The following is an 11872-nucleotide window of genomic DNA, read 5'->3' as shown; positions in this document are numbered from 1 at the left end:
AAGCTGTGGGTTGGTAAGGGCTGACATGGAGGACCTCTTTAGTTCAGCAATGTGTCAAATGATCATTTCCACAGATGCTAAAATAACGTCCTGGTTTTTTTCTCTACAGTAACCTCGCTCTTCTTCTTGTTTTGGTCGTCCTGTTGACATGAAACCAAGTTTCACTGATATTACTTATAAACCAAAGCAAAGCAGGAACAGCCAAAGCTCAGATTCGTGATGATGGCCACACATCCTCCCACTGGAGACAATCTGGGGTTTGCGTTTACCTCACGCAGGACCTGCAATGCATTATTGACAAGAGAAACGCTTCAGTATCAGCAGCCAGTAGAATGAGGAAATGAACGGGTCTTATCAAATGCCCGCCTTCGCTAAATCCCCGCTACAAGCCGAGGCAGGGACCGCTCCACAAGGCACGCGAACTCATCCACCACCGTGCTGCAGGCCCGCCCCTCGGCGCGCTCAGCTTTGCACGAGCGCTCGGTGGAAATGCTGGCCCAGGCAAGCAAGAGGGCGGCACGGAAACAGGGAGCTGCCACGTGAGCTGCAGCTGTGCTTCTTCTTAGCTTACGGGGCCTGACGCTTTCCAAGGCGCTTTGTGACTTTGACAACCGTCAGCCGGGAGCACCAACCCGCAGGACGTGGGACCGCCGCTCCCCCGCCTGTACCTCGCCGCTCCGCGCCCACAGCTCGCTGGCCGAGGGCCCGCAGCGCCGCCGAGAACATGGCGTAGGGCCGAGCACCGCGCGCCGCCCGCTCGCGGCCACCGCCCCTCCCGGCCCGGCCCCGTCCCGCCGGCGCCCCGCAGGAAACCGCGGCCCCGCCCCGCCGCCGCAATCCCTCGGGGCGGGGCTCGGGGGGCGGCTCCGCTGTCGGCGGCGCGGGTTGGGCGGCGGGGCCGTCAGTCAGCGCCCGTCGCCGAACCGCGCCGGACGGCCCAGGAGGTGCGGGCGCGTGGCGGCTGTCGGCCCCGCATTCGGGGGACGGAGCCGCGGCGGTGAGGTGCGTGCGCACGGCCGGGGGCACGGGCGCGGCGGCGGGGCGGAGCGGCGGCGGCGGCAGGGAGGGGAGGTGTGCAGTTACCGCCGCGGGTGGCCGCCGCTCTGTCGGGAAGCGGTCTCCACCTCCCCTCTGCGGGCCGCGGCGCGGGCAGCTCGGGCTGTACCGCTGGCACTGCCGCGGCCGAAGAGGAAGCGCTGGTGTTGGTGCGGAGCGGTGGGCGTGCCGCGGGGAGCCGGGCTTTATGTAATTGGCTCTTGCATCACGGGCTTGCAGCACTGCCTTTATTAGCAACGGCCGCTGTTCAGCGCGGCTCGTGCCGGGCGGCAGCGGCGCGGTCCGTTCTCGCGGTGCGCTGCGCTCCGCTCCGCGCGGGCGGCGTTGCGCGATGGTCGGCGGCGGCTCTCGGCAGCGGGAGGCGGCGGCTGCTGCGGGGACACCGACCTGCTGGTTGTGGGCTGGTCTGAGCGGGGGAAGGCTGGGTTTGTGTAACAGGCTGTTTTTGTGAGCTTTTTCAGTTAAGAATATAAAAGTCATCGTTGTTTCTGTCCCAGCTGGCTCGGAAGGTTGGGACCAGGAAGAAGAAATAGAGTGGGTAATGGCCTTGGAGAGGTTGGCCGTGAAGAAGGTTTGGTACAGCTGCGTGCTTTGGTTCGCTGTTGTTGGAGCGGGCAGTGCCAGCTTACCTTTGTTTAGGTTGTGCTCTGTGTGCCGCAGAACGCAAGGCGCTGTCGGGAGATGTCGTTGTCCCAGGAGGCTGCAGGCACGCACTGAGCCCACACGCTGGCTTTGCCACTGCCGTCTGTCCTCTGGATGGCAGCAGTAAAACCTGAGCCTGTCCTCCTTGGGCACCCAGGAGGTGGGAGCTCGCTGCTCTTCCTCTCAGTTGGCCTTGGTGGTATAATTTGCTTTTGTTTTCCAGATGCGATTTCAGTAAAGTCCTTTGGGTTCTATCAGTTGGCTTTTTGTTTATAGAATCATGGAATCCCCAAGGTTGGAAAAGACCTCTAAGATCATCTAGTTCAACCATCCATTTATCAGCAGTATTTCCCACTAACCATGTCCCCATGTTTAGAATAGTTCAAGTTTGTTTTTAGCTTCTGCTGGTTTCTCAGAACAATTATTTTTGCAGCTGCCAGGACTGACTTCTTGGTACTTCTCTTCAGATGCCCTGCTAACACAGCGGTATTGCAGTAGTGCGTGGCAGCTCTGGGGTGAGCCCTGGAGCACCTAATGCCAGCAGCAGTCTCAAGTGGCTTCTGAGTTCCTGGAAAACTGTAACTGGTTGCCAGTGTGATCTTCTGGGAGTAATTGTATTTGCGGTGCTATAACATGGTTAGCTTCTCAAATCCTTGGGGCATCTAGTTGTGCTTAGCAGCAATTTGTGCTTCCCCCAGCTTGAACACCTGATTTAAAAGAGGAAGCAATAGGATGGACCTCTTCCCTGGAAAAAGAAGTACCTCAGATGCCCCAGGCTTCATTGCTTTTGGCAGCAGAACTCTTCACTGCTGCTTGTTTTAATTGCTTTTTAAATGAGCATGCCTAACTGGAAGCTGTAAAAGTCACCAATAAAACTGTGGTATAACTTCCTTATTGTCTGAGTGCACAGTGCTGTGATAAACAGTAAAACTTGACTTCAGCTGTGCAGAAATCCTACCTGTGTTAAGATCTGGAAGGTATAAAAAGAGCCAAGCACGTAAGCTGGAACAGAATTAGAAAGGTCGGCTAGCTTGCTCTAGATGAGAAGATCATGGCAAGTTACATAAAATGTTAATCTGCTTGATGTTTCTTTCAGTTTTTCTGTAGGATTTGAGTACTCTTGATATTTAGAATGTATTAATAGTGCTGGACTGTAGCAGCCTTAAATTTGGCCATTAATTGCCTCTTAGGCTGAAAAACTTAAAGGAATTAGTTTCCTCTGTGTCTTGTTACACTAGGCTTTTCACTGAAAAGTTACGTTTCTTGTAATGTTGGAACTTCCACTTAGCCTTGCTGTAATGACAAAACAAACAAACAAAAACCTGGCAAGTAAAAATTAGCTTTACTGTTGAATTAATTGGTAAGAGACAGTCATATGCTAAGTTAAATTCACCAAGATTGTAATTAAGTAATGGAAACTGTATCACTTCTTAGATGCTTGTATCTGTAGCTGTTTTGAACATTTCTGTGAGCTTCTTTTATTGCTGTACAGAAAATTGCTGTATAGAAAGCATCTTGTGAAACTTGCAAGTTGCATACTTTTTTTTTTTTTTATTGCAGACTATTAGGACATCCTGTTTGATTGAAAGAAGTTGCTCGTACTTGTGGAGTGACTTATGATGTCAAGAACTGTATCATCCTGGATCTTAGGCTCAGCAAGGAACAGCTTTGTTTTACAAAGAAGAGGACGCTTGTATTCCATATGTGTCCCAAACAGACACAAAATAAAATGGAAGCTTGTTTTTTCCAAAACACTTCTCTACCCTGGGACCTGCAGCTTAGACAATACTTTCTCCTTGAGAAAAGCATTCAGACACACCTCCACTGAAGAAGAAGAATTCTCTTTCCAGCTGTCTCCATCTCAGATCAATGATATACTCAGAGCAGGTGAATTATCCCATAAAATACTGGATTCAAGTTGTAAAAGTGCTAATTCTGTGTTGAAGTTTGAAAGTAACCAACTGGCATCCAATACTCCTATTGAAGACCGCAGGAGTGCAGCCACTTGCTTGCAGACCAGGGGGATGATGTTTGGTGTCTTTGATGGCCATGCTGGTTCTGCTTGTGCTCAGGCAGTAAGTGAGAGATTACTTCATTATATAGCAGTTTCTCTCATGTCTCGACAAACGTTGGAAGAAATGGAGCTTGCTGTGGAGTGTATGAAACCAGTTATTCCTATTCTGCAGTTGCACAAGCATCCAAATGATGTAGAGCATCGAGAAATGACTTCACAGTATTTTGAGAGCCTGCGAGTTTACTGGCAGCATTTACTGGACCTAGACATTGAGCCAGGATTTAGTTTGGAAGAAGCCATGATAAGTGCATTCAAAAGGTTGGACTCGGACATATCACTGGAAGTTCAGGCTCCCCAGGAAAATGCACTGGTGAGAAACACTGCCCTTCAGGTAGCTTTTTCTGGTGCTACGGCGTGTGTAGCTCACATTGATGGTATTCACCTGCATGTTGCAAATGCTGGTGATTGCAGAGCAATTTTAGGGGTTCATGAAGAAGATGGAAGTTGGTCTACTATCCCTCTAACACGAGACCACAATGCCTATGATGAATCTGAAATCAGAAGACTGAAGAGAGAACATCCTAGGTCTGAGGAGAAAACGCTAATTGTGAATGACAGATTACTGGGGATTCTCATGCCCTCCAGAGCTTTTGGAGATGTGCAACTAAAATGGAGTAAAGAATTGCAACACAGCGTTCTTGAGAACAGCTGTGACGTTGGGGCTTTAAATATTTATCAGTATGTTCCTCCAAACTACCATACACCCCCATATTTAACAGCAGAGCCTGAAGTCACATACCACAGACTAAGAGGCAAGGATAAGTTTCTCATTATTGCTTCAGATGGACTATGGGAGATGCTCAGTAATGAAAAGGTTGTAAAACTAGTTGCTGGACACCTTACAGAGCTTAATGTGCAGAAACCACAGCTGGCTTTTGAGAAACCAGTTAATTTGGGTTATTTGCACAACCTGTTACTTCAGAGGAAAAACAGGGGTATTACCTCACTGGACCAGAACGTAGCGACGCATTTAATACGGCATGCGATTGGGAATAATGAATATGGGGAAGTGGACCAAGAGAAACTTGCTGCGATGCTGACACTGCCTGAAGACCTTGCAAGAATGTACAGAGATGATATCACAGTTACTGTAGTGTATTTTAATTCAGAAGCAATTGAAAACTATTACAGAAACAACGAATAGACTTGCATTGCTGCTATTCTGTACTGCTAGCCAACTTTGATATTGAAACCGTTACTGTTTTTCCTTGATAGTCAAGCTGTTACCAGTGTTAGAAACCTTTTTGTTACTTACTAGTTCTGAAAAAAAAAAAAAACCCAAACTTTCTACAAGTGCATTTGTTGATAGTTCCCTGGATTTCCAAGTCTGTAGACTCTGAAGAAAAATGTTTTGATGAAATTTCACTGCAGTGCAGCTGAACTAAAGATTGCTGACTCAGTTCTGATTCCATGGGAACTGCTGGCAAAATTTTACAAACGAACAAAGGAGACAAATTTGAATTAGGCTGTTAAAATTTAGTGGGCAGATGGGTAATACCTGTAGCTGCGTGGTGCGTAGGGAAGTCCTACTGTTATAGAAAATGAGTAGCATTCTCCTGAAGCACTGTATCTGAATTCAATAAACTACCAAACCATTATTTGATGTGACAGTGTCAGGTATTCACCTTGTGTATGTGAAGCTTTGTTTTAGAGACAGCACTAAGGGAAGTGATTCAGGCAGCCCTGAAACTGTCGGGCACTTTTTCCTACCATTTTTCTAAGCTAGGAAACAAAACCATATTTTCTTCAACAGTGATGTAAGTGTGAATGCACATGTTCTTAACTGTGTGTGGATTTGTATGACAGCACGTTGCTCAAATACACACAAGGGACTCAGTGGTTCCCTGCTCAGGAATTAACATCTGAAATTCAAGCATTCATTCATCTATATGAATATATAGAATAAATACTTTGTATTAAGTGTAGATCTATGAAATGCTGCATATAAACTCCAACTGTAATTTAAATGAGGTCTGACAGATTCAGAAGATAAAAAATGCATCTACAGAACACACAACACCTTTGTCTTCAGATTTGACTTGGAGTACAGAAGTGCTGTTATTTCACTAAAATCTCTTTAATTTTGCCTTTGAGCATCAGCTTGTTATTATAGCTACAGATATTTTCTTTAATGAATGTATATTCTAGTCTCTGAATGTATACTTCTGTGCATTTTAAAACAGTTTAATACTGTTTTCTAGGGTGTTTATCCAAAGCTTGCAAATGAACTGTGCTTAAATTTCACATGTGGGTTCTCCTGTGGCTCTTTTTCTTGTTTATGCACATTAGTTGGCAGCAAAAATGTGTACTGGCTATTCGCTGCTGTTTTGCTGCGTGAGAACCTGTGTGGATATGGCAGAGAAGATGCAAAGAACTTCTTTTTAATTTCACTTAATACATTATCCTTCTGCACTTTTACAGATGAAAAAGTACTTCAGTTTTCGTTTTGAAGTTTTAAGTGAAGTTTTAAGTGGATGAGATCTTATGCATAAACTCATAGTGGTTGTGGGTTTGGAGCTTTCAATATACTTCTTTTCTCCAAGTGAAACTTATCAGTGCTTCCTTTTTTTCCTTTTTTTTTCTCTCTTCTTTTTTTTTTTTTTTTTTTTTTTGCATCTAATTCACCTGTTCTTAAAATAGTTCTTAGTTTCTTATTAAATGCTTGTGCTTTTGACTGTGCATGACCGGATGTAATTCAGTATTATAATTGCAAACGCTGAATGCTAAATTAATGAAAAAACTTTTGCTTTAGAAAAGGTTTCTTAATCTAGTACATATTGGAGTACGTGTAGCAATTCAGCTGGCAGGCCAGTAGTCGTGCTTTTTGGATGAAGCAAGCACATATGGCATCAGCAAAACAGTATTGGCGTGAGACATTTGAGATTTGGGTTTTGGTGTTAGGGACTGCTGGAGGGCTTTAGGTTCATGCAGCCTTTCAGAGGGGAAGCTGAAGTTCTTGTCACTTGGGTTCAATAATTTTAAATATACCCACTTCCTGAGGCTGAAACTGTGGAGACAAAAATGTCATATATCAGCAAAAAAAAACCACAATGATAGGCTATGAATTAACCTTAGAAAGGATGAAGCCTACCTGCAAGGCAATTGGGTGAAGAGGAGCATTAATAAACAGTGTTCCTGAACACCTTTGGCTTTAAGTGAGCTGTTCCATTTGCTCTGAAAATACCTGGTCTTTACTTACGTACTTCATTGCTTTGATTTTTAGCTGTAAAAGCACACGTTACTAGACTACCTCTTAATAAAGAAATTACTTAATTACAGTGTGGCTAGAGGAACAAAGGGCCTAAACCAAACTACATTAAAGCTGGTATCAAGTGATACAATTCTTATGAAGGTTATCTAGCAAACTTGTGATGTACAGCAAGGCTCCTAGTACAAGGGACACAAAAATAGGCTGTTCTGTTCTTTTTTCAAGTAGAGCCAGAGATGAAATCTGCATTGTCCTTGATAGAGTGCTATGATGACTGTTTCCATGTGTTACTCATAAATATGCTCTTATACAGGTTGTTGTATTTGCAGCTGCTACTCAATAATGATTGTCTTAGGGAATCCATTTCACAGTCAGAAGAGTAGTACTTCTAATTTCTCATTAGTTTTGCTCAGTTTCACACACAGCATCATAATTATCCTAGAGTGGAAAAGGATAACATTACAGTTAGTTTGTTTTGTTTAAAAAGCAAATCATAGATTGAACTGTATGTTCCCTGGAATTTGTTACAGGCTGATGACAACAACATGTCCTGATATGTAAAGAAAATAGTTACCAGTTTGGATTATATCACATCTTCATTTCTAAGTGCAAACACAGCTAATAGGAATTAATAAACATCATATTTTGTGACTTGGAGAGACAATGTTGTTTAACAACTTAATGCCTTAATGTACTTGTGCAAGCACTCTGATATGAGGACCTGAAAGCACATTTAGGTGCAAATCCTGCAGTGTTCATTGTGTTTGCAGTGTGTTTTTCTTTAAATACTGTGACTGTCCAAAGAAGCGGTAGTCAAAAACGTTCAACTAAATCATGTTTCTCAAAATCTGGGGTCTCAGGTGGGTATTCTGCCATGTAGGTAGCACATCTGAGATTAAGCGTGGATGTAAATACTAACAGAAATATTCTTTTCTAATATTTAAACCTTGAGTTAAAGTACAATTTTGCCACTTTGTTTTTTGTTCAAAACTCTTATTCCTTGTTCCTGACGGATTATGGTTATTACGATACAAGTGTTCAGGCCTTCATAATGTATTTGATTTTTTTGTAACTTCTTTGTAAACTGGGGAAAATCACTGTTTTTGTAAATAAAAATATTTATGTCACACTTGAAGTTTAAAGAGATTCTTATAAATGGATGGAAGATTTCATGTTGTGGTTTCTTTGTCAGAATCTGGCATTCTTTCTGCTGAATGCTTACAGGAAAATACACCAGATTCCTGTGCAGAGAAGGTAAATATTCAAGCTCAGATAAAAATAAATAGTTTGAATAGACTGTTATTTTCCTTAAAAGCTTGTAGTGGTACTGTACTCTCACAGTGTAAGCAGTTGTTAATACATAACAGCATGTTGGTACCATTGAGGTTCCATTAAACTAACCAGTCAGCAGGGGGAGCATGTGTTCCTTGACCAGAACAGCCTATCTGTGCTTTGGTAAATTTCATGATCTATGCAAAAATATTGCATCTTTCATAGGCTCACATACGTGTGTTCACTTGTGGTTAAAGCTCTGTGTGTGCTGTAACAGATCACAAGCATGGCATCTACAGAAACACTGAAAGCTGTTGAATTCCAGCAGACTGGTGAGTGTTCGTGTACTTAGTCTTTGAGGTTTAACTTTGTTTCCATTCATTCGAATTGTCTTGCCTTTTTGCAGGATGAAAAGAAAATAAAGGTAAGGTAGGCTGTTTAAACTTTGAGAATCTGTGTATATTTGTGTGTTTATACACATATTTGGTATTTTAGTCAAAAACTATTTGGCATTAAAATTCTACTGAGAGGAGCTGAAAGTAGAACTGTTAACATCTTGTGATTGATTCTGACGAAACAACGCTGTAGCTGCATGCTGTTTCTATGCAATCTTCACTACTGTGACTTCTTAGCAGAGAAAGCAGAAAAGTATCTGAGGGATGTATTGGTCTTAAGGCTACAAACCATGGTTTGAAATGAATAAGAGGTGTTTTTTCTTTGTATTTGTTATTGAGAAGTTAACCTCCAAATAAGTGTAATTGTCATTTGAAACACTTGATATTTTACTAAATCCTTGTCTATCTTGGAGGGCCAGTTCAAGCAGCTGCTGTCAGATCTCTCCAGTTATCAGCCAGGTAAGAGAGAGTCTTATTTCTTATTGCATTAGTTAGCTGCTGTTCAGCAACGTTATGGCCCTTTGGCCCATGCCAGATTTGTGTGCTATCAAACATCTGGGCATCTGCTTGAGTTTGGCTTCTTTGTGCCTGAGCAAAAATGTGTACTGGCTGCTGTTTTGCTGCTTGAGATACTGTGTAGATGTGGCAGAGAAGATGCAAATAACTTTTTTTTATAATTTCATTTAATACATTATCCTTCTGCACTTTTACAGATGAAAAAGTACTTCAGTTTTCATTTTGAAGTTTTAAGTGAAGTTTTAAGCAGATGAGATCTTATGCATAAACTCATAGTGGTTGTGGGTTCGGAGCTTTCCATATACTTCTTTTCTCCAAGTGAAACTTATCAGTGCTTCCTTTTTTTTCTTTTTTTTTCTCTCTCTCTTTTTTTTTTTGCATCTAATTCACCTGTTCTTAAAATAGTTCTTAGTTTCTTATTAAATGCTTGTGCTTTTGACTGTGCATGACTGGATGTAATTTAGTATTACAATTGCAAACACTGAATGTAATTCAGCTGGTGGGCAAGTAGTTATGCTTTTTGAAGGAGCCCCTCAGAATGCTTTGGCTTGAGGCTCTTTTAACTTGAAGGAAAAAGGTGAATGAGCGGAGCAGTTGTGGAAAGGAAGCAGCATTTTGATTTCTATTTGGATTAAGGAAATAGCCTTTTAAACTGGGCATTTCTTAAAGGGAAATTTATTTTTTTTTTACCTTGTAGTTATTTTTCTGAATTAGAATGGGGGACAGGGGCAGAGGAGGAATGTCAGTGAGCAAGGCTAAAAGGTGCTGAAAACACAGTCGACGAACAAGTGAGCAAACAGAGTGAGCTGCTTAGCTCAGACTGACTTCAAACTTCTCTCACACCAGCCAAAATATGCTAGCTGTGGAAACATGTTGTAGGTATTGGAAACTACCCTCAGCTGAGGGGGAGGTGAGTTCTGACAACAGAACCTTTGATATTCTCTGTTCTGCTTTTGTTCAGTGTGCTGTGCTTTATGCTCTCTGAAATGGCTCTTGTTGCTGTGGAGTAGCTCTTAAATCATGACTTCATGCTCCACAGTTTGGAGGTGTTTTTATTTAACAAAAAGGATTTCTATTTGATTGCTGTAACTGAATAAGTGTTTGATTACCAACCAGTAGAACCGAGGTTGGCCAGAAGATGTCAGTTGAGTCTTGCAGGAGAGCTATGTTATTCTGATGACTTTAATATGTTTTTGCTTTTAGATGTGTGTCCCTAACAAATAAATTTCGGGTGCTGCTAATTAAACTCCTCAGAACTGGGTAATCTAAGCAAGGGTTTGATTAACTTCAGTTTTTTGTTGTTTGTTTTTTTTTCCCCCAAAGCTGGGTTGTGGTGACTCAAGTAACCAAAGTGATTAAGCTTTAGAGAAAACAATTTTCCTTGTCTTGGCATTGCTAGGTGCAAGAAAATGAAGCCTCTTTCCTCAAGTCTTCAATTGCTGAAGAAAGAAAAATTGCTTCCTAAGCTGAAGAACTGCTTGCTGAACTGTTACCTATCTGCCTGGCTCCTGCTGTCATGCAGCTTGAATGCTGCAGATGTTCACAGCTGCCCCATGGCTATACTATGATTTAGGATGTTAGCTTTTGCAAGGAATTCTGTTTTGGAAATTAAAAAGAAAAGAGGAGCTTTGCTTCTCTGAGATGATGGAGGTCTACTCTCATATCTTGCTGTCTTGGTGTTCATAGAGATATTTTGATCCTTCTGTTCATCCTCAGTGTCAGCTGGAATTCTGGAAAAAAAATGAAGGCTCGAGGAATAGATAGGTGTTACATTAAATATTATCTGCATTTCTTTATTCTGGACATATGTACCTGCTCTGGATGCTGCTGTAATTATTGAAGCTTACATCTCTTATGTATTCTTGCTGTTGCTCTCTCCACCCTTGTTTTCTTTTCATTACTTCACAGTGATTAGTTCCGTTTCTTGTTCTGGGCAAATACTTCAAGAAAAAGGGGCAAAACTGCTTTCTCTTTGACCAACATAAAGGGCGGTGTGTCTTTCCTCCACACACAGCAGGGGAGGGAATTCTAAGACATGCTTTCAGCCTGGCACACACTGAAGCGATGTTGCGAGCAGCAAAATAAAAGCGCTTTCAACTGTTTGGCTGCTTTACAGCAGTGCAGTGTAGTACAGCATGTATCAAAGGTCTGAAGTACTTGGTGATACAGATAATTGCTTTGTCCTCTGTGTCGTCACAGGTAAGAGATGGACTGTCCTTGCAGGCTTATTTTACCTTCTGTTTAATGCCAATCTTCAGTCTGAGATAGGTTTGAGCCTCTGTTTCTCATCACTTACCATGGAAGCAAAGTAATTCAGACAATATTGGCAACTCAACTGAAAGATTAAAATGATGGGTGGAATTGGAGCAGAACAAGGCTGCTGTGTTTGGGTTAGTGCTGATCCTCTGTGGAATAGCTCTATACTTAGACTTGGGTCAGATTCTGATCTCAAAACCATTTGATTTATTTGCTAATCAGATCTTTTGTGTGCTTTTTCTATTAAAAATGAAATCGAGTCATTGGTTAAGTTTCCAGAGGATGTACATCAAGATTAAAATCTGATAGGGTTGGGGCTTATGCTGCACTTTATTAATTTAAACAAAGTAAAAACGGAATTAACTATTGTTTTGGCAAGCCTGCGTTAAGCACATAAAAGCTATGCATCCATCCCTAACTGATGTTTTAATGCATTAAAGAAACTTGCTGTTT

General features: G+C 42.4%; 1 protein-coding gene across 3 annotated transcripts; it reads left to right on the top strand.

The window, feature by feature from the left end:
- Positions 1-870: 870 nt before the first annotated feature.
- On the top strand, positions 871-5375 carry PDP2 (pyruvate dehydrogenase phosphatase catalytic subunit 2). 3 transcript variants are annotated; one of them, XM_031615113.2, is made up of 2 exons: positions 871-1002; positions 3259-5375. In XM_031615113.2, the coding sequence occupies exon 2, from the start codon at positions 3315-3317 to the stop codon at positions 4914-4916; it is 1602 nt and encodes a 533-aa protein (XP_031470973.2). In that variant the 5' UTR covers positions 871-1002; positions 3259-3314; the 3' UTR covers positions 4917-5375. The 3 variants fall into 3 exon arrangements, with proteins under 3 accessions (XP_031470973.2, XP_090005474.1, XP_031470974.2); XM_090149348.1 differs by lacking the exon at positions 871-1002 and adding an exon at positions 1062-1245; XM_031615114.2 differs by lacking the exon at positions 871-1002 and adding an exon at positions 1295-1481.
- The last annotated feature ends 6497 nt before the right edge of the window (positions 5376-11872 follow it).

The sequence above is a fragment of the Phasianus colchicus genome, chromosome 13, assembly GCF_987193195.1.
Source record: "Phasianus colchicus chromosome 13, bPhaCol1.hap1.1, whole genome shotgun sequence".
NCBI classification, from domain to species: Eukaryota; Metazoa; Chordata; class Aves; order Galliformes; family Phasianidae; genus Phasianus; species Phasianus colchicus.
The sequence above is the reverse complement of the archived record's forward strand: the minus strand, read 5'-3'. Positions and strand labels throughout refer to the sequence as shown.